Below are 23,123 nucleotides of genomic sequence, written 5' to 3'. Positions count from 1 at the left end.
TGTATTTTTGCTTAAAATTGTTGTGTTGAGTGACTAATCGATTAATCAACTAATCATTTCACCTCTGCTTAATATATATACACTCACCTCCAATGGGGAGGTATTTTCTCACTTAGACACTTAACATAGTGAAGTACTGTGGTTCATTTCTTGACTGATCCGCTTCCACACATCATTGGCTTATTCAAGTGTCTGTATATAGCTCATTACAGTTATATTGTAGAAAATCAGTGAGCTGTTTACCATTGACAAACAGCTTTTCCTCCATTTTGTTTGAAATACTTTTCATAGTTGAGTGAAGTAGAAAACTGCTATGTGTTTCTGTGTCATGTACATGTTTCCAGCAGTTGAATCCATAAAGTGGGGCATCAGGATGCAGTTTCACAAACTCCATCATTTTTCATTCATACTGATGCAACATATTCCTCAAAATCAAGGTGAAACTGACATGTTGTCATTGAAGAGCATAAGTGAACCTTCAGAATGTCCATTCATCGATCTGCGAGCAACACCACAGACACCATGTCCAAGTTTTTCTATAGCCAAGGATAAATTCTTGGACATAAAAAGAGGAAGACCAGTCATCCTCATTGTAATGCCCTTCTCTTTTAGTCCAGAGTGAGATTAGGGGAAAGGTTCTTTTTTGAGACTTGTGAGATAAAGAGTTCGTCACTCCCGCTGCCCTCAAGAGACTCTGCAGAAATGATTAGGTTCATGTGCCACTCAATTATCTATTCCCTTAAAGCATTCTCGTTGAGGATGCAATTATACAGGATGGATGTGAATGAGAATGTTGGACACTGTGATGAGGGGCTGGCCACCGGTGGAGCTTTAAATCTCGGCAGTTTAATAGATCACACATGTCTTGGCAATGTTTTTATTTTCATTCAGTAGACAAGAGTCATATTAGAATGGAAACTATTTTTTTAAATGAATGGACGCCATGCCGAGAGAATGACGTTTCCCTTTTCCATCTGTTCAATTAATTTGCCATTTAAAAAACGCTCCTGATGTTTTACTAAACTTTCGGTGTTCTTCTGCCACTTTCTTCTAATTCGATGCCACTGACCAAAAACAATTCCGACATTGTTGTTTTTCTGGTAAAACTGTCATGATAGTGTTGCTATGGCCTGCCTCCCAGGTCTTTATGGAGAGGTTTAACTGTACGCTGCCTGCCTCACCAGATCAGGTTTCTACTGCTCCCCCTCTGATTCTCCCTCAGGCCCAGCTGCCTGGCAAAGCATTCATGATTAAATGTGAGACACGAGCCATCCTGCCAAGAGAAAGCTGGAGGAGGGGTTGCTGGCTTAGGACAACCACAGTTTGGAATTTCTTTGCTGTTTGTCATACACACAGAGAAAAATGAAAGCAGATGTAGGAGCAGAGGGAGAGGGGAGAGGAAAGGAGAGAGGCAATCATCAAAGACAAGAGGTCTCTCAGGCACTAGATACTGTAGGAATAAATCTAAAGCAATATTTATAAAGCAATATATGGTGTATACAGAACGACCAGCAAAGTGGGGTTTTAATTATATAAACGTTTCTCACAAGGTACAAACAATCTCATTGGCTGGGCTAAACCTCAAGGGGCGGAGCCAGAGTACCACAGTTTTTTCTGGCTGACATGATAAATTACACTAAACCTCCACTAATATAATAATTATAGAGGAAGAGGGGAACTAATATGTTTTATATTAATGAAATGACTATTTGAAATGGATTGCTCACAGTGCTGAAGTTTGCGTAAACATTTTTTTCTAATTTTGCAGCTCTACACAGCTTTTTAGCATTTCTTTTTTTTTTTTTTTTTTGCTTGTTTTTGTTTAACAGCACATTTACTGTGTGGTTTCTTCTTACTGCTCTCAACCTCATTTCCAGCAACAGCTGTTTTCAGTAGAATAGCTCAGATAAACCCACCACAGGCTACCTGCTGACCACCAAACTGCAGACAGACAGTTTGGTGCAACTAGCTGGTGAAAACAGATGAGCATCTATCAGTTAAACAACGTAAGAAGGTAAACAGATATTAGCCTATAACATAGAACTCACACTGAACATCCATGTCATGTAGGAGCCGGTCGTTGTTCAGTCATTTCGCAATGTCAATCCATAAAAATACCTGCCTGTTCCACACTTCAACATTTATGAATAGTGATATATTCTCCAATTCCTGTTATAGGTAGCTGTCGCAATAACAAAGAAACACTTGGGTACTCTTCACAACAGCTCGGTCTTGCACGTTAATGTCACACCGATCCCTCATTATGGCAGAAATGCACGCAACCTAGTGAGCCGATAAAGTTAGCACCTTTGAATATTAGATGCCTCTCTCGCAGGACATTTTATATTAATGATTTTTATTTCTGAACACGATCTTAGCTTTTCATTTTTAACTGAAGCCTGGCTCACTTCAACTGCTTCAGCTACTTTGTTAGAGTCTTCTCCTCTTAATTCAACCTTTTTATACTCCAGTAGACAAAATAAAGAAGGGATTTGATTGCCACTATTTTCTCTAGTAGTTTTACTTGCACCTGATGTTCTTTTGGCAATTTTCTAACATTTGAATACTTAATGATTATCAAAGCACACCAGCCTGTACTCACGATGACTGTCTATCAGCCACCTAAACATGACAGCAACTTCTCATCTGAGTTTTATGATTTTATGTCCATTGTTCTAACCAGTCTTTCAAGGGAGTAGCAGGAGACGGACTTAAATGCAGGGCGCAGGAGTAGCAGGAACTGAAGAATAGTTCTTTATTCAGAATATGCAGGCACAGCAAAACTGAACCAAACAAAACAAAACTGAACCGCACAGAGCAGAGCAGAGCAGAGCAGAACTATACAGAACAAAGGATCCAACAAGACTAAACTGAAATACAGGACTGATCTACTAACTGAACTGACGAGGAGATGAGGTGCAAGAGGGGAAGATGGGCAGAGAAAGTCAAGTGAGGTGAATCAGGAGATGAAACAGGAGAACTGGAAAGAAACTGATAGGCTGGGGAAAACACTGGGGAAAGGGGAAGGGCTAATGAAGATGATGCAGGGCAGGTGTGGAGGGAAAGTGTGGAGGGAAAAGCAGAACAGACGCAAGAAAACCCAGAGCAGCAGAAAACCAAGAAACCAGAAAACACAATCCTTTTTGTAATTAACCAACATACATAAACCTGTCTAAGAATATACATGAATAAACTTGAATACACAAGTACACTATAACCTGCAAACTCTTCTTTACAATTTAATAATGATGCAGTTCTTCTCACATGGCACACAGAAGCTGTAAATGCAAATTATTCAAATCTACAGAAACAAATGTTAACAAACTGATTTTTTCATAATGTGTTGAGGATGAGTTGAAGAGAATCCAGCCATGGAACAAACACCTGTCAGTCTCTTGATGAGAACATCTGTCAAATGCCTTGAATGTAAATACAGAAGACGTGAAATGAAACTGCCTGATGGACAAGTTGCTGCATTTTTGATGTCTAACTAGATGTGTCAAACACCTCACATTTCACAACCAGTGTGAAAGCAAACTTTAATATCAACTTCAAGGGCCGATTGCCTCTAAGTCCAGTTCAACAAAGGGTGGAGGGACATAGAGCCAGACTGGAGCAGAACCAAGACACGGTCGTGATAAAATCATTTTACTCTGTGATTTTAATTTAATTTTCATGTTAACGAACACACTGATTCGAGGGCTTTGGATTTCCCGGACCTTGTTGCTTGTCTTAATGTTGTTCAGCATGCACAGAGTGCCATCCACATTCATGGAAATACATTGGACATAGTTATCACTAGGGGTATTGATGGTGACATTTCATCCATTGCCAAGGTCCCTGTTTCTGATCATTTTTGTGTCTTTTTTAACATCACTCTTTCTACATCAAATGACAGAGACTGTTGTTGTGAAGCATAACATTAACAATGAAGTTATTGACAGATTTTCAAATCTGGCGAATACCTTTCCTCCATCCACCACTGGTTGTCTTAGTTGATAACCTTTTGATGATTTTAATGATAATTTAAGATTATTATACGATACAGTTGCTCCTGCACAAATCAAAAAATTTGCAATTAATTTGCAAATCACCATGGAAAACTGCAATTTATCAGCTGAAAAGAAATTGTTGAAAAACTGAGAGGCGATGGAGGACAAGCATATTACATGTTCACTTTGACATTTTTAAAGATCAAGTTATAATCTACAATAATGCAGTCAGGATAGAGAGACACTCCCATTTCTCAAAGATTATTTCAGAAAATATAAAAATAATCCCAAAGTGCTTTTTCCCACAAATGACAGCCTTCTAAATTCATCACCTGCTCTCAGTCTTCATAATAACTCATCAACACTTAAATGCAGAGAATTGGCTTCATTTTTTTTTTTTAAAGAAAAAATAGTTTCTACTAGAGCCAGCATTGTAAATACAGACACTCAAACTCCCTGGGATCTCCCTGCCCATGAGACTCTATCTTTTATGTCTTTGATTTGATGTCAGAAGATGCCATCTGTGAAGTAATTAGCAGGATGAAATCTTCCACTTGTGCTCTAGACCCCATCCCAACCAAGCTGTTGAAATCCTGTTTCCAAAGCTTCTCCCAAGTAACAACAAGTGTAAGAAACTCATCTCTTAATTTATGCATCTTCCCACAGCTTTCAAGACTTCAATGGTAAAACCTATCCTCAAGAAATCCAATCCAAATTACTCAGAACTAAGCAATTACAAACCCATTTCTAATCAACATTTCATTGGTAAAGCCCTACTGAAAGTTGTAAATGACCTGAGCATTATTGTGTATTCAAACAATGTGGCTGTCCTTCTTCTCTTAGACCTCAGTGTAGCATTCAAAGCAATCAACTGTGAAATTTTAATTGACAGACTTGAGAAGTTGGTTGGTCACTATGACTGTGTTTTAGCTTGGTTTCAGTTTTCTTGTCAGCCTGGGTGCTTATGCATCAGAGACTCATGGTACTGGATATGGTATTCCTCAAGATAGTGTTCTCAGCCCAATTTTGTTTTCATATATATGCTCCCACTTGGAAACATTATTAGCTATCACCATGCCAACTACCATTTTTATGCTGACGACACTCAATTGTACATCTCTGTATTGCCAAATGACCCCAGTGCACTGCATGCTCTCATTTCCTGACTCACTGTCATTAATGTATTGATGGATAAAAACTTTTTTTCAATTAAATGAGGAAAAAACTGAAAATCTTTTAATATGACCCAAAGCAGCAAGAGAAAAACTGCAATTAGTGCTTGGTGGTATTAGCAAACAGATTAAACACAAATCACAAACTTGGGAGCGATTTTAGACTCGGATTTGAATTCAAATTTTCATTTTAACAAGGTCATTAAAACATCCTTTTTTCATCTCATAAATATTGCCAAAGTCAGACCTTTTTTTTTTTTTTTTAACTCAGATAGATGCTGAAATGCTCACTCATGCTTTTATTATTTTATTATCATTTAGACTATTATAATTCCCTTTTTACTGGATTATCTAAAATCTCTAAAAGTAAACTACAGCTAGTTCAGAATGTTGCAATCTTAACTCAGAAAATGGATTACATCACCTCACTGCTTAAGATGCTGCACTTGCTACCTGTATCTTTCAGAATTGATTTTAAAGTTCTTTTACTTGTTTATAAATCTTTGAATAACCTCGCTCCCCCCGACATCAGAGATTTACTTGAATTCTATGTTGCAACCAGATCACTAAGATCTTCCACCACTTTTCTTTTTTATGCTCCTTATGTGTCCCATAAAAGCACCGGTGTGGCTGCCTTCTGTGTTTTTCTTAAAGGAAATTAAAAAGGTATGTTTTTAATCTAGCTTTTTGTTTTAATTTTAATTCTGAGTAATGTTATGGAGTAATATGTAATGTAATGCTATGTGAAGTACTTTGGGGCTGCATGTTTGTATGAAAGGTGCTCTATAAATAGAGCTGAGTTGAATTTAGTTGAGTCCAGTTGAATTAGCAGAACTGTGATGACCATCTCTGAACAGCCCCGACGTGCAGTCTGGTGGTTGGAGTCAAGGGTAGTTCAGGACAATTCATGTCACCTGTTCTGATTGCCTGCTACACTATTTATTATCAGTCAGCTTTCTGCACCAATAATTGCAAATGCATTTATTGAACTTTCAGGTTCTCACATGTTTCTCTTTACCTTTCACTGAAATATTATTCAGTATAATCAATATCATATTAAAAACGTGAATTGCAAAACATTTTACACAAATGTAAGCCCTGAATACAGGTTTTACTTTTGTCTTCTGCTCACAATATTGCCATGCTTTGTCCCAGAAATGTGTTGCAGCTGTGCCTGCTCCTTCACTGCATGTGAACACGAAGAGATACACAACATCTAACTTGATTATCAGTATAAACTAACATGAAAACTGATACATCAGGTAGGTCACCTTTGTTTAAATGAAAACAGGCAGAAATAGGGATTGTGTGCGAATGTTAAGTGGAGTCAGAACTTTCCCAGCTTTGTTGCCATGTGATGGGACAACGTGAGGTTCAATAATAATATAGAAGTTTTAGAGTAATATCAGGGGTTTATCTTCCACAATACACACCTTTAATACAATTGAGGATTATATTCAGCCTGTAGGTGGGAAGTTTATAAACATAAACAATGAGGTCACACTCACTGAGGCTATGGACTCAGCCTGTGATAACATCACTGCAGTCATGCCAAGCTTGAAATAGTCATATTTTTAACCAAGGTGTCTAGCCAGCAAGAATAATAGTTGTGATGTGGATAAAAATCAACGGTCTGATACGAATGACAGTAAAAATGAACTGCAGACAGGTGACGATATTTAACGTTTTGTTAATTTTATTTTCAGATTTGATATCATTAAATGGTTGCAGGTGTGAAGAGGCTTGTTTTTCTATTCTTTGCTGCCTCTAGTGTGAAGGTTTTAGTTATAGTTTTGTCTTTTTTGAGAACATAATTACATTTTCAACATGATTTTTGCCATGGTTTCAAACCGAAACCATTCTGTGTCTTGTGTCACCTGTTCTCAAAACATGTACAAGTGTTATATAAATCCATCAGATAATTGAGAGAAAAACTGTAATTAAAACATTTTCTGGGTGCACTTGACATTGGCAACCACATTAACATTTTGTGCACTTGTGATACCAACGTTTCTGTGAATCTGTCTTTTGTGTGAGCTGGAATACAGTGTTTAAAAAATCTGTTGTCAAGACTCAGTGGAAGAGAAAGACTGAGAGGATGATTGTAAGGGAGACAAAGAGGGTGAAAGAGAGAACAAGCAGTGGTGTCTGATAGAGGTGTTTGATCCAGGTCATGCTGAGGTCTAATCATTGTAGCTGTGGATAGCCACTGTTGGTGGGTTGTTTTATAAAGGAGAGATGGCTGTGCAGGCCTCCTCTCTAGGACCTAATTCAATTGAAGAATAAATGAGTTCTGTTGGTAATTTGGAGATAACCTGTGCAGTGGCCGAGCTTAAAGGAAGATAAGAAACGACACAGAAATGAAGACAAGAAAACGAGACAATTTTTCACTCTGCCTTTGCTAAATTAAACTTTTCCCAGTCCTCCTCAAACTTTAATTAAAACACACACTTGCATGCACATTGTGCACACAAGTTCACACAGTTGTGTTCATGCGGTCGCACATCCACCCGATAATCCAAGAAGAGCAATCAAGTTGTTTGAAAGAGATCAGTAGACAGTGAGCCTAACTGGAACATACTGTAGCTTCTCTATCTGTCTCTCTGTTGTTAAGATTAATCAGTGAGGTTCACCCTGAAAATCAATGGTCCTTTGAATCATAAAATACAGAGGTGTAGTTGGGATTTTTAAAAGGTCAGTTCAACTAAAGCACAAAAAAGACATATTTTCTTACTTAACCATAGAGGCATCTAGCCATGTTAATGCTGGTTTACAATGTAGATAAATGGAAGTCGTGAACAGTTTTTCATTGGAATATCTACCAACCTTATTCCTATGAAAATGGTTCACAGTGATGTCAGTGCAGCAATCTGATCATTGCTTCTGTCATGGGTCATGGGCTTTTCAAATGTATTGTTTGTTCAATTCTTTAATAAGCAGAAACATATTTTTTATTTCGTGCCAGGGGTTTAGCATCATTTTTTAATGTGCAGGGCAGTCCAATAGACTTCTGTTGAGCTCCCACAACGTCTGAAATAGACGCTATGAGACCGATGACGTCTATATAAGGTGACAAATTTCAGCCTTGTTGCCAGATTAATACGTTGGCATTGTGCATTTCTGCAAACCACAGATACGTTGAATATGTACATTTCAACATCTGTAATATGGAGCATATTAACATTTCAACAATATGTATCATATCGACATTTCTGAAGTGACGTAAGTTACTTCACATGACATGTATATAAGCTGATTTACTTTCTTAGTAGGAGGTGGAGGGGCCGGTGGATGGCTTGTAATGATGTTGGCAGAAATTTGTAAATCAGCACAGAGTCAGCACATTGTAACCCAAACCATGATCTTTTCACAATCCTAACCAAGTGGTTTTTGTGCCTAAACCTAACCAGACCTTAACCACCGCATTGTCACACCATAAAATATAATTATTTTTTAACAGTGACTGCCGTGATACTGCGTGTTGAAAAGTGACGCCAGGGGGTCCTGATCAAGCTTCGATATGTGACGAGTTGGGAGTGAGAACGTGTTGCCACATCACACATGTGCAAGCACTTCTGATCAGCAATCCAAAACAATGAACAGCACAAACTATTATCAATATCACTCACTTACACACACATAAGAGAAGTTAATGTAACAGCAGCCCGTCAGCCACGAGTAAAACCTCACCTCTATGAGACTTTTTCTGTGTTGCTGTGTGATTTTGATTGTTTCAGATTGTCTTTGATTGGACCAATATTTCGAGAGACATTGTTGCACTTACCAGGTAAATATAATATTTAGGCCTGTTAAACCTGGTGAAAAGGCTCTGCTGCTAAATCGCACTTGAGCAAAACAGTGTTCCCTTACGTCTAACTAGACTATTACAAAATAATTACCATTACAAGAATTTATTAAAAACATCTCAACTTCACAAAACCAAATATTCTTCTAGACTGAATAGATTGTCTGAGCATCTGTTTTTGAAACAAGTTTCCCACTGGGGTCCCCGCTTCCAATCCTCCTTGAAATTACACTGTTGCAGCTCCACTGAAACTGAACAAAGAAACACATTTGGTTGTAAATGGCGTTGTGAACCTCCACATGGTAGCACTTTGTGGATGGGACCATTTAGTCTCCAAAGCAGTTCCCCTGATTCCCACATGATTACCAGTCAAAGCCCCACTTTGCAGTTATGTTTATCATCTTCCTTCACAGTGAAGTGTGATGGTTTATGGCAACACTCTGATCTGTAATTAATGCAGTGTTGAGGCATAACAATTTGTGAGAAACGTAAGTCCAGGATTTACAAATCAGAAAACAAAGAAAGGCCCTTCACTTTGCACCCAGTCCCTGAGGTGTTTGATTGCATATAATTCAATATTCTATGCTTTTTTCAGATAAGACTAACAATTCAAGTGTGACACACTTTGATGATGTTGTGATTTGAAACATGGCGTTTCAAATCCATCTAATCCAGATGGTCACAATATGTACAGCATCATGAAAACCTGTTGATTCAAGTGGCACATTTTTCAGTCTGCACAAACAGTAAGAACATGACAGTCAATGATCACGGCTCTGTGAAGCTGTACTCTGGCGCTGCGATGGTGTGAGCTAAAAGCTAAAGTCACCATGATAATATTCTCCCTATGAAGATGCTAACATGCTGATGTTTTGCAAATCTTTACCATGTTCTCTATCTGACTTTAGCATGTTAGCATGCTAACATTTGCATTTAGCACAAAACACACAAGTGCAGCTGAGGCAGATGGGGATGTCATTAGTTTTGCAAGTATTTAATCATAAACAAAAGTACTGGAGAATTTGAAATTTTGACCTGATGGTGGTGTTCAATAAGACGTCAGGGGATGATTAGAGAATGAATGTGTGCAGATTTTATAACAATCCATGTGGTAGTTGTTGAAATATTTCAGTCTGGACCAAAGTGGTTGACAGACTGAGATTGCCATCATTAGAGCCATGCTGCTAGCATGGATAGAAATACTAATTTTCCTTGAAATGAATTGAAATATGACACTGTGATGTGAGGAATCATCACTTCTAAATCTTCATTCAATCTTATTGGACTTAACTGAACTGTGTCACTGCTGTCAAGGTAAGGTTAAGGTTAGATGTGTTTGCTTTGGATTCTGGGAGGAACTGTGTGTATGTGTTTTCTGGACTCTCGGGGAATAATAAAGTATGTTTTTACTGGGTCATTTTGACATCTTTTCTTTTTTTCTTCTCTTTCTTTATTTTGCCATGAACTGAATGGTTTCCAAAAGTAACAAACTGAGACCAAAGAAGGCAAATGTGTAAATGTTTAATGGTAGCTTTTTCAGTGTCCTGCACAGTGGGAGAGATTATTTTTTTAAACTCGGTGTGTGCATGTGTGTGTACATTTTTGAGAATTTGCTGCATTTGTATCAAAAAGATGACAAATCTATCTTATAAAAAGGTCTCAAATTTCTCCTCAGCCAGAGGTAATTGCAACAATGATGGAGAAAAAAAAATTGCATTTTTCTTTGACTGCACTGATTTTCTTTCCAAGGACTTGCACAACTTTAATTTCTTTGGAGGGTGTTTTTTTCCTCCTTTTCTTCTGCCCGTGCTCTTTCCCCTCGCAGATTTCCCACCACAGATAATTTTCAGTGACCGCAGCAGAGTCTTGAGATTCCCCGGCAGTATTTAGCGGTGGAAGTAAGTAGCTTCAGCAGCTTGATGAAATGCCTTTGAAACTCTGGTGTCTGTGTGCTCGGAGTGGAACTGCACTCAGCTGGGGTGAGGGGGTGATGGTATGCGTGCAGAATTGTAATAGTCACCCCTGTTACGTGGTCTGAAGCGGATCTGAGTTCAGGCGGCTTCTATGTTTGAGAGGAGAGATTTTTTCTCTTGTCTCTCGTGAAGAGGACATACCTCCTCCTTTTAACTTTAAACCCTGAGCTAGACATCAGAGAGCAGGTCTGGTTTATATTAGCACACTGCCCCTTAAAAATCAGTGTGTCCAGGGAAGATACGCATGAATACTGGTATGCTAGTTCATTATACTACATCAGAGTGAAGTAAAGATGCTCTAAAAAACTTAATTGTGGACTCATCTTTGTTTTAATACCTTCTCCATTTCAATATGAATACAAGGAGACTTAAATCATCTGTTCAGATTACTCAATGTTTTTTTTTCTTTTTTGGCTGACCTTCATGGCAGAAATCGCCTCAAATACCGCTCCTCCTCATTGACTCTAATAGCCATAAAATTGTGGTTTGTGGTGATGGGTCATAGTGTATTTGTCCCAATGGTCATTCTTTGCTGTGTCAGCACAGCTTCAAAGGACTGTAACCAACTCTGGCTGTGTATTCAAACCTGTCAGATACACTTGTGTTCCTTTGCAGATTTCAGCCTCTTGTGGGGTTTTGGCTTTTGAGACAACAAAAGATTGGCAACACAAATGTATTTTCTTAGCGGTGGAGGTGGGGATTGTTTAAATCCAGTGAATCCCCCTGTGTGAAATATAAGGGGTTTATTTCCACGTGGGAAAACTCGGTATGCATCCATACTGTGTTATTCTCTTTAGCTTCTTCCTCTGTGTGAGCAAGGAAACCCAGGATGAAAGCATTTCATCTATCCATCGATTGCTTATTCCACCATGAGTGCTGCATCATGTTTCCACTGAAGTGTTTGCCTGAAATCTCAAGCATTGTGGAAACAGCCAAGTGTGTGGAGTCCTTTATAGCAACCTGGCTTTCCATAAACCACAATGAACTGCATATTAGTGCCAGTCTGTGGAATCTGCATTCCAGTCAAGCAGCAGGAGGCTGTGCCTACCAGTGTAATTGTTCTGGCTCACTTACAGCTGTTATAGTTACTGCATATTGATTGTTTTTGCATGTACAGGTCAGGATGAATACTGATAGGAGGTCTCAAACCTTCAGTTTTCTTTAAAAAAACATTCCAGCTCAGAAGTCACATTTCTCCCCTGAATTATAGTCTGAACAATATATACTATGTCAGCATGAATAAGCCTCCCCTGAAGACAAAAACAGGAAACACCAACTTGTGATGTCATCAACATCAACAGCCTCATGATTCATCAACATGCTGCCTCTTTTGGCACAGAGCATATTTAAATGTTCTCTCTTTGAAACTCAGAGAGAGTTTGACTCTATGTTGTGGTACTTCTGATCTTGGACATGTTTCTTTTATTCCTAGAAGTCCTCTCATAAATTTATTTGTAGTTTGTCAAAACAGGCAAATATAGACCAGACATATGTTCTGTTACTCATTATTAACCTTAGATTGGTTATTTGAATCATGTATTTATTGTGAGATTCATTGAGTCAGTGTTTCTAAATTTAGCCTAACAAAACACTATATTTTCTTTTGCTCTAATCATTAATCCAAAACAGTTTGACTCCAGGTCACTCAGGTAACCACAGTAAAACCACCAATCAATGTCACTACTAGCTACAGCAAATAAAAAAAAGCTTCTACTAGATATGCTACCTGTGCAGATCACCTTTTAAAAGATAGTAATGGTTATTTTATCTGTAAGTTAGGATTTTATCTTCTGAAAGCTCTTTAGACTGCACTATTTTTGAATCTGCATTGAAATAAGCTTCTGAACAGATAACAGATAATATACAATTCTAAAAATAAAAACGGGGTGAAGCCAGGGTTCTTCTAGTACAACATCATTAATATGTTAGATTACACTCAGCCGATGAATCATTTTAGGAAATATACTGCATTTCATTTCTAGTGCTGCTTCTTGTGCCTCTTATGAGTTTTTTGCGAATGCTATTTTTGTTCCTAAATTGGGGATGAGACATTTCTTTGGCTTTAGGAAGACATAATTTCAGAAAAGCAGTCACATACTCAATACTTTTTGAAGTATTTTCAGTGTGTTGGAAGATTCTTACTTGCTAAAACAGACAAGTCTTACCATGTTTGAGGACATGTTTGTTTACCTCTGTCTCTGCTCTGATGTGGAAAGACAAGATGGTTATCTTCTGAGATGGTCATCTCTTGAATCTTTTTCCAAGGAGCTTTTTCTGTTTTGGCTTTGTTTTTCTCAAAATTCATTTTGTTGTTTGGATCATCATCTCTTTACCAACATTAATTTATGTTGCTTTCTCTTGAGGCATTGATGTCACACTTATGAAATAAGTACCACTTGTGTACTGCATACATTACATATAATATATATAACAGGTTTAAAATGAGAAAATTAAAGTCCTGCTAACAAACCAATACAATTATTTAGATATATTAAATTTCTGTTCTAAATATATGATTAACCGAAAACCAATTGCAGCAAAGAGTTACTCAGATATAGCCACCCTCTAAGTGCATCATCAGAGTTGTACCTGGAAACAAGGTTAATACAGCATTAAAAATGTGTCATTGAGGTGACTGTTTAAGCAAGTTTTGATTCACCTTTTGCACATATTTTGTGATGCACTTAAATGTGATCAATCACGTCATTTAATTTCATTCAATGTTCTGTCTAATTAAGACTTGGATAATGATTTTGAGTGATGAACTTCATGACTTTATGCGTCTGACTTTATGTGTCTGTGTAGATGACAATAACACTGTCAACAATTAATCTACCAGCATTATAAAAGAGCGTCAGAGTGATGTCACCTGAATGACAAAGTATTCTTAATCACCAGATATTATTGGAATAATCATTTTTCAAGAGATTCCAATTCATTGTTTGAAATCCAGATTGAATATATTGAACATCACAGCTCAGCTCATGTAAAACCTCTTTCAAGAAATATTTTGACAGAGAACAAAAATGTCTCTTTTTGACAATTTCATATTTTCAGTATCCTTTTTTTTTATCATGTCAGGAGACAACCACATGGTCATAGTCACCATTTGAAAATCATACATTTTATTATTAACCTTTTTGACACATGAAACTGAAAATGTCATACCTTCAGAGATGGAAAGAGCTGTATCTGTGGGGTCACACGGAACAAACTGTCACTACTGAACCTGAAAATTACATATATGTCTCCACACTTTCCAGGAGAGATGATAGCATTCTTGTGTCGGTGTTCATTAATGTGCCATGAAGCAGTGATGTACAGGGGGAGTCTTTTTCTCACTGTAGGTGTTATGGGTGCACTATTTATTGTGTTAATTAGTAGGCAAATTCAGAAAGCTCTTAGAATGCTTAGTGTGAAAAGAAATGATAACCTATTCAAAAGTAAACAGAGCAGCTAATGACAGATACCTTGAGACAAAAACTCAGTGGAGAGCAGATACAAAATCAAAATGTCTGGCAGGAGACATGTGCGCTAAATGAATATTGAGGAGTGAATTCATATTCCTGCCCTGAAATGCAGTGGCCTGCCAGTGTGTATAAAGGAATCAATGATAATTTTCCAGAGAGAACACAAACAGTCCAGTACAGGAATATAAATATATTGTATTTCAGATGCTCAATCCCACAGAAGTTATTTGAATACATTAGAGTGTGTATGGTGCTTGAGATGATACACTTGCTTAGCAACGGGGGCAGTAAAAGGGGCCGGCCTCTGGGATGGGATCTGCAGACTCACCAACCCAAGTGTTGCTAAATTGAAAACCTCCTCTTGAACATATCCAGACTGACTGGGTCCAGCTTTTAACCAGGCAAAGGAAATTACAGCCGTGACCTCACGGCACTTACCAGAGAGAGACACTGAGAAGTAATTTTGCTTACACGGAGGAGAAGGTAAGAGAGGGAGTACAAGGTGGAGATGAGAGTACAGATCTGTATAAGCACCGTGGTTTCTCCAGTTTAGAGCTTGGAGCAGCCATTAAATTAACATTCAACACATAGAGGAGTTCAGCTGGGGCATGAAAGGGCTCGAGAGAGAGAGAGAGAGAGAGAGAGAGAGAGAGAGAGAGAGAGAGAGAGTGTTGCTAAAGCAGACTGAGAACCCTATCACCAACACCGCATGGCCAGCTCTTTATGTGGAGCCAAAGCTAGTTTTCAGATTAGTGATGATGCACAGCAGGAGAAACTGCAGCCAAGTTACTGTACACTTCAAAACTCTCTGTTATAAAACTGAGAAACAGCAGTCTATCGGACAATCTTCTGTATATAATACTGGTATATGTTTATAGTTTTTTCTAATTAACGTGCTGGAGTGAATGGGCCAGTGGGCAGAATGGATGGAAAGTTATGTAGCTTTTAAAATAAGCTATTACATCTTGACAGCAGCTACCGGCTTCCTGAAGTTAATAAATGAGCGCAATTCACTTCCTGGAGCGATGTTGCGGTTTATTCCCCCATTAGGAGGCAGTGGTCGACCCATTCCAATCATTCTTTAATTAGAACTGTTGTTATTTAGGCTGTCACAGGAGGTAATACCTCATGACAGCATCAGCATCAGCTTGGCAGCCTGCAATCTCATATTCATTGACAGGGGCTTTGGTGCTGCTTGTCGTCGCTTCATCTACCCCACTGGACTCAGCGGTGCACCAGGCGCTTCCAGCTGATGTGTGTGTGGTACCATGGTGTTCTTGAGCTCGCCATGGTGATGTTGAGTGTCATCTGTTTAATCATGGAAACATGCTAAGTGTTTTTATTATTATTATTATTATTATTGAAGCCTCATGATTACTTCCCCAGATTGCCTTAATATACAATTGACTCACAAAATGTTTACACAGGGATTGAACAGGCTATAAAGTGAAGCAGAATGGCTCAGCAGGTATTTATTCAGCCATGCAGTGACATCAATCCATTAGTCTAGCTTTGATCCTTAAATGCAAGTAGTTGTCTGAAAATAATACAAAATAACATAAAACAAATCTGAATAAATTAAGAATCATGATACAACAAAACAAAACAACAATACTATTACTATACTCTGGACTCAGGTGTTCTTCATGGCGGCCCAACAGGTCCAAGACACTTAGGATTATAATGGGCTTGGTTTCATCTTAATAAACACGTCCCATGTGTTAACAATTTGTATTTAATGAAGTGCTGCCCTCTGTGGAGTGATGTAGAACAGCAATCACACACCATCACATTCCCCTGCCTCAATCTCCTCCTGCCCCTGTCTCTGTTTTGATACACTGGGTCTGAGAGGTGGCAGAGAACAGACCATCAGTGTGAATCTAGGTGAAATAGGATGCAGACCTCTCTAGAGGGTAAACTACTGTGGAAAAGAGGATGACATCAGGAACCCCAGTTCCCAGAGGAGACAGCTCTGGAAACATTGAACTTTAACGAGATTACCAACTCGGGTAGGGGTGGGAGAAGGAGACGAAACAGCATGTGCCGCTTGGAGTTGGCAGCATGAAATACAGATTTATGAACTCCATTAAACCGCATTTCTTTCTCTTTATTGGGGCCTGCAGCATTTACCCAATGTGGAAAAAGGGTAGAAAAAAAAAATCTCCTCCAGATAAATTGCTAACAGCCTGCACATTTACTTGCACATAAGGTAGCTGTACAACTCATGAATAGAGAGATAAAGGCAACTAGACACCTTGACTGCTTCACGCTGTTGGTTGACTGGTGATTTGCGCAGGCTGCGGCAAAAAAGCAGTCACTGTGGTCTTTGGAACAGGTGGCCGTCTCGGACTGGCATTGGTGGTGTGGAGCTGGCGTGAGTTAGTAGCCAGACTCTCAATCTGTCCACTTAAAAACTCCCCAGTATTGCTGGAAAGTATTATGGCCCCTGTGGAGGAGATAGCAATTACAATTTCTGATGGGAGAGAGGGAGAGCGCCAGGAGTCACATCCATTCTTGGAATATGATCAGACTTATGACTGGACCATTTTTACAAAGCGCCACTACACAAAAGTCCTCTTAATACCATCAGTGTGATGCCGTATAGTTTCAGGCTTTCCATACACCTCCTTTTAACTATCGTTTGTTATCAGATTGCCAGGGGTGACTGTACATTTAAAGACATCATGAAGTTGTGAATTGTCTTCCCTGTGCCAGTGTTTGATGGACCACAACAGGTCTCAGCAGGTACATGACAGCTATCTGCTGAAAAAAAACCTGCTTCCATTTAAATCCTGCATTGCTGCATTCTACGACAGATTGGATTTGGAGTGGGCAAAGCCCACTCCAGCTGGAGACTGCTCACCCTTTGGCCTCCCACCTGAACTCGTCCTGCTCTGGTATGTGTGACTAACATGTTCTATGGGAGACTAGTAACACTATAGCCCACATGTTTTGGCTATTGAGTACAGCTGGCACTTGAGATTACACTGTTTTTACGTTTCTAGATGGTCCACACGCTAAATTGCTGTATCACGCTGCATGTAGTTTACATTCAGAAAGGGCCACAAGCAGTAGTAGGAAAGTAATCAATTTTTCAGCTGATCAGTTGCTTTTGCTCCATAAAAATGTTGCCAGATCTTCTCTAAATGATATCCGACCCCTGTTGGGAGCATGCATAAAAATCTGTAGGCTGTGCCTGAGGAATGAATAACTAATAATCACATGCAAAGCACTTTCACTGTGTCCCCCAAATCCCATGAGACCTCTGGCTGGTTGCACGTCTGAACTCTGTTGCAAACAGAGCAATCTGCTGGGTAGAAGTTGCACTCAGCCAATGACGCCGTCTTGATGTATTGCCTGGGAAATTTGATTCTCCGTGGGCTACCAGCTGACATAAATGTAATGCCTCAAAGCCTATCAAAGCTGACTGAGGACTATGAGCAGGTCTGTGACTGTACTGTGTGTTGTGGATATACTGTGCAGCAGAGAAAAGCAACAATAGCGCATACATCTGGTGCAGCTCAATGAACACTGGGGAGTAGATGTGACAAGAATGAAGGTTACCGCCACCTCAGAGGGAGCTGCAGCCACAAAAAGCCAAGGTCAAGTCTGTCAGCTCAAATGTGCCACAGTGGTGGACTGACAGCACAGAGAGAGCTGCTGCATGGATGGGTGCTTTACACTTATTGAAAATCAATAACAATCTTTCAGTGGCAGCTACAAGACATATTTGAACAACAGCATTTACTCAATAGAGTTTGGTCAGATTTTATGCAGGTTTTCCACTGGTGAAAGATCAAAGCAGGTCAAAGATTATTTGATTATATTCTCTATTGGTATTCCTTAAGGTTCTTGTGTTTCTTGATTTTGTTGACACCTTTATGAGAAGGGGGTCATGTTTTGCTTTAAATGTTGGTCATGCAAACTGTAATAATATGAACTTTCTGTGGCTTCTTAGCTTTGTTTGGCTTCTTATCAGTGGTTGAAGATTACTTACTTAAACCATCTTTAATTAATATCTTTGATGTTAGCATTGATTCAAATGACCCTGTGAAAATGTCGCTTATAGCGCCAAATCAAAGAGAATTAGATTCTGCTTCTGTACTGAACTTTGTAGCCTGTTTTTGCTTATCGGTTTGGTATTATGACCCGCACATTTACTATACAGCATGATGGAGTCTGAGATTCTCAGACTCGGATGTCTCCAGCAAGACGCTCTGATAAACTATGGACAGTACACCATAGTAACTGCCCAACTGAATGGCAGACAGACAAAATTAGCAATTGACTTAATGAAGAAAGTCAAACATTTAGCTGCTAATAATGCATTTTCCATTATCATCATGGAAGATCATGGGGTCAAAACAGCTAAAAGGAGAGTGAATATTAGATTCATCAGGTGGCCAGAAACACAACTTCAATGGGATGATAATGGTGCTCTGTGTCTGCTGGATGCAAAAGTAGAGGATTGTTTGCTAACTAGAACACCTTTATGAGGCGATAATATATCTTCCAGGTGGCCTTTGTGTTTCTCTTCTCCACTAGTGCTGGTCTAAAGAGATGAATGTGGCTTTCAGTAGAAAATAGTAATACCACAGTTTTGCTAAAAATGTGGTAAAAGTCCTGCATTTGGAAAACAAAAAACCCCAAACATTATTCCTTTTGAAATGCAGTGGTATACAAGTACTAAAGTGAGTTACAAGTACCCCAAAACTATACTTGTATATAAAATAAGCTGCAATCATTGCTTTCATAAATATAAAATGCATAACTTTCTGCAAAACAGTGAATTTCTTGGAAAAGAGCATGCTCTCCCCTAACATTTCATGATCTACTTATAATGTATGTGAAATTACTACTTGCATCAAAGCAGGCCATTTTGCTATATGAAAGTCTTGTTTTATTACTTTATCCACTTTATGTTTGGCACCTTGCTGTGCAGTGAGTTTAGAGACAGATTTTCCTCTTCCTGCTAACAGCACGGTGTTAATTTTTATGCTGTGTTTTATGACGATACTGAAGGTAACGATCGTGTTGGTGCTGGTATTCACACTGTTGGTGGCTGTGAAAGCAGGAAGCAGAGTACTGCTGCATACAGTAACTCTGTTTTCATGCCTATTACTGTTGCCAATCCACTGTTTATTCTACAACGAGGACAAAGTCCTCTTCATGTATTGCCTGTTGTGTGCAGTGCAGGGGAATTTCCAAATGATTACTTTCACAGGACTAAGTCACAGGCATCAGAGAATACTAACACAAAAAGAAATGTGAATCTCCGCTAAAGATTTGAGCCAGTGAGCAGAGGCTGAGCACCATCGAAGGTTAAGTATAAATATTTGTCAGCGACTCATTTGACTGTCATCGCCTAATTTGTCTTCAACTGTTGTGGTATTTGGACACTTGAACTCTAACTTGCAAACCTGTCTTCACATTCTTCAATAGCGCCTGTCCTTGAGTGATTTCGGCAGAAACTTGGGTTCGCTCCGCTTAAGAACTACTTTTTATTTTATTATTTTATTTTTTTAAACTCTTTTATACCATGAAGCAGTTGATGATGTGTAGCAGGTTGATGATGTGTGTCAGGTTGATGATGATAGGAACATACAGCTCTTATATGATAGAATAGACCTTTGAAGTCCTACTACCATGTTGTCCTTGAAAGTGCATTTCCTGCAGTAGCTGAGTCGTCAACACCAGTTATTTGGTACAGTTATACTATCTTACTTCTAACTAATTGAATTTGAAGGTGCTCTGTTGGTTGTGTATACTGTATAATGGCTCGGCTTCAGCAAAGGGTAGCTCTTGCTTTTCTGATAAAATTATCTAAGCTCAGAGTTATTGTACACAGCTAAGGAGTAACGGTGCATGCTCACTGACTTATTTTAATTATTTTGTTATTCCGACCACAACATCCACTGCTATCCACATCTGCGACAGTAAAAAATTTTGCAAATCAATTTATACATGTAAGGCTTGGTGATGATAGGAAGGCTGTAATGTAGAACTCATGTACAGAAAATGAACGGTTTAATTTTTGATGATTCTCCCGCTATGAGAAACAGACAAAGTGCTCAGACTGTGCACCAGATGGCTCACCCTACCTTTAAGTGTTACGAGGTGACAGTCTAAATCCTGTGTGCTGAGTGCCCAGGGCTCCACAACAGGGAAATTGCATTCTGATCCAGTCCACTCCTCTGTGTGTTAGTGTTATACAACAGACTATTGTGTCTGGCATTTGCATTAGGGCCATGAAATTCAGCCCACTGGCTTTCACTATCTAGTGCGATGAGACAACAGTAGGAGTTTTAGCTTATCTGTTGCCATGCTACAGCAAGATCACATTTACACCCGGTCTTCAAAGCTACTCCACATCCATTTTATTGAAATGCATCACAAGAAAGAAGTGTGTATGGCTACAAGAAAACCTATTTACTTTGCCTGCCAGCGGCAGATTTGACATGATGCGACTTTTAAGTACCAGCAGCAACCACTGCGTGACACAACAACCTGATGGACACAATATGTAATCGCTGACTTTGAGGCAGCAAGTGATGGGTACAAGTTGGGGTAACGTGCTTGCTATTGTGTGGCCGTATGTGAAATAGTCCTCTGTGTATCCATCATTATGGGCAGTGAATCAGGGAAGCAGGCGGGGGCTGTTGAGAAGAGGCCCCCTGAGAGCGAGGCCTTGTCCTGTCACTACCGGGAGGGACGGCCAGATAATAATAGAGACATCATGAGGGCAGCAGATAGGCTTTCCTTTTCAAACTGGAGATGGTGAGAATTTGCAGTGTCCTATCACAACAGGCTCACATCCATTGATTGGTCCCTGGCCTGTCTTAAAAAGGGCAGCTTTAACTGCTCTTGTAGAAGAAAACAGAGGCCAGTGCTGTGCCATCAAAAAAAAAGAGATTCATTATGCCTCAGAAAAGAGACTGTCCTATTTTAGTAATACCTGACATTAGTTGGGAAACAATGGAAGAGGTTCATATGGGACCTGCAGTAATTTGTCTTTTATATACGTGACAACAGAAGAATTACATTTTGATGTATTCTGATCTCATACAGGATGATTTATTGTTAACATCAGACGTAAAAACATAAAATCAGCAGGCCCTTATGTAAAGCAGTGGAGATGGTTTCAAAGCATGTCCGATTTATTGCAACGTATTGAGCTAAAACAATTATATGCTGGCATCAAAAAGTATTTATTTTCCAATATTTCTACCAGCTTCTCAAGTTCCCTCTGGCACTAATCACAGATTGCTTTCGACAGTCCCTTCGAAAACTCTCTAAGACACTTCAAGAAATTGTCTCTCAAAGACACTTGTAAAAATTAAGTTTAAGAGATGATCATGACCCAGCGCAGCTCTTAAAAAATAAGTTACATCAATATCTTGAATTTTAGCTTTCCACTATTCCTGTACCCTTTTTAAAGATAATAACCTTGGCTTTATCAACAGTGGGAGGACTGGAGGTTTGATCACAGAGCCGTAACATTAACAATCTTCTATGTTTACTGGGTTAGACCTTCATGTCTCCTTCATAAGTCATTTGAGCTGACAGTTGTAGACTAACTTTTCCATGTTTTGCTCTAAACAGAATTAGGTAAATTGTCTTACTTTAGAAACCACACACATTCTCTCTCTGAAATGCGGGGAAAATATTTTGTATTTTTTTACCTCCTGCTGGAAGGACTTTAAAATATAATAGCTTTGTCGTGTTCTCAAGAGTGCATTTAGGTTCACTGTCAAATCCGAGCCAATTTAGGCTCCTTTTGAACAGTTGATGGAGTACACATTAGAAATGCAGCAGCAGCTGCGGCGTGACCACAACAGTGTGGTATTCATGCAGTGCCAGGGCAAACAGGACAATGGTCTCATCCTGAAATATGTCTCTGAAAATAGTATTTGGATTTGTTTTATGACAGAAAGCCTCAAGCCTGGCAAATGTCGTGTCAAATGGCTTGTAAAGATTTTCCTTTTACAATAGTCTATTGTTTTTTTATTCTTTTTGGATGCATTACTGCTCTCATTTTGAAATATTTTTTGACCAGTTGCTGAAGAGTGTCCAGAATTTTTGCTATTTATTGCAAAAGTTTTCCTCTTGTGGATCTGGAAAAGCTGATGTTGCTTCAAGAACACGTGGCTGAGATGAAACATTAGTAAAGTTTCTTTGTCTTCACTGCCGTCGTAAGTTCAACCCAGCAGCATCAATTTCTCAAACAGCACCTATCTGACACTGTTATTTCTCCTCTCTTCTGCAGAGAAGCCACTACCGCAGGGTCCCCCAGGAGGCGTTATCGGGATCCTTGGAGGTGTCGTAGCCATTGGACTCATCATCGGTGTGGCTGTTACTGTTTTCATGGTCCATCGGCGGCAGCAGAAGACCCGCACTGAGACAGATAATGACCTGTGAGTACCAAGCCTCTGCCAGAGAATATTGCAGGGGGCTGGACAGGTGGTAAGATTAGGTGTGCACTCTTGTCAGCCCATGAGAGAGAAACACTTTGAAAAGGACAAAACACTTTTGGGGAAAGTAAATGTGTTTGGAGACAGAAGAACACACCGCAAACATGTGGCTGCCTCCTCATTCATTCTGAGAGCCAATAATCTACTTTCCAATAGGTCACCATTTGAAAAATAATCTAATGGCACCCAGACAAAAAAAAGCAAGTTTATCTTCATTTACTACAGAAGATAGAATCGATG

The 23,123-nt window shown here is 39.1% G+C and overlaps 1 protein-coding gene across 4 annotated transcripts in view; it reads left to right on the top strand.

The window, feature by feature from the left end:
• nectin1b (nectin cell adhesion molecule 1b) overlaps positions 1 to 23,123 on the top strand; it is a 152,435-nt gene that overhangs the window by 97,004 nt on the left and 32,308 nt on the right. For all 4 annotated transcript variants that reach the window (XM_044353631.1, XM_044353633.1, XM_044353634.1 and 1 more), the window contains exon 6: positions 22,679 to 22,826. In XM_044353631.1, coding sequence (XP_044209566.1) covers positions 22,679 to 22,826 — 148 coding nt within the window. The remainder of the gene's footprint in view (positions 1 to 22,678; positions 22,827 to 23,123) is intronic.

The sequence above is a fragment of the Thunnus albacares genome, chromosome 6 (genome assembly GCF_914725855.1).
Source record: "Thunnus albacares chromosome 6, fThuAlb1.1, whole genome shotgun sequence".
NCBI lineage: Eukaryota > Metazoa > Chordata > Actinopteri > Scombriformes > Scombridae > Thunnus > Thunnus albacares.
This window is presented reverse-complemented; position numbering and strand designations above follow the sequence as displayed.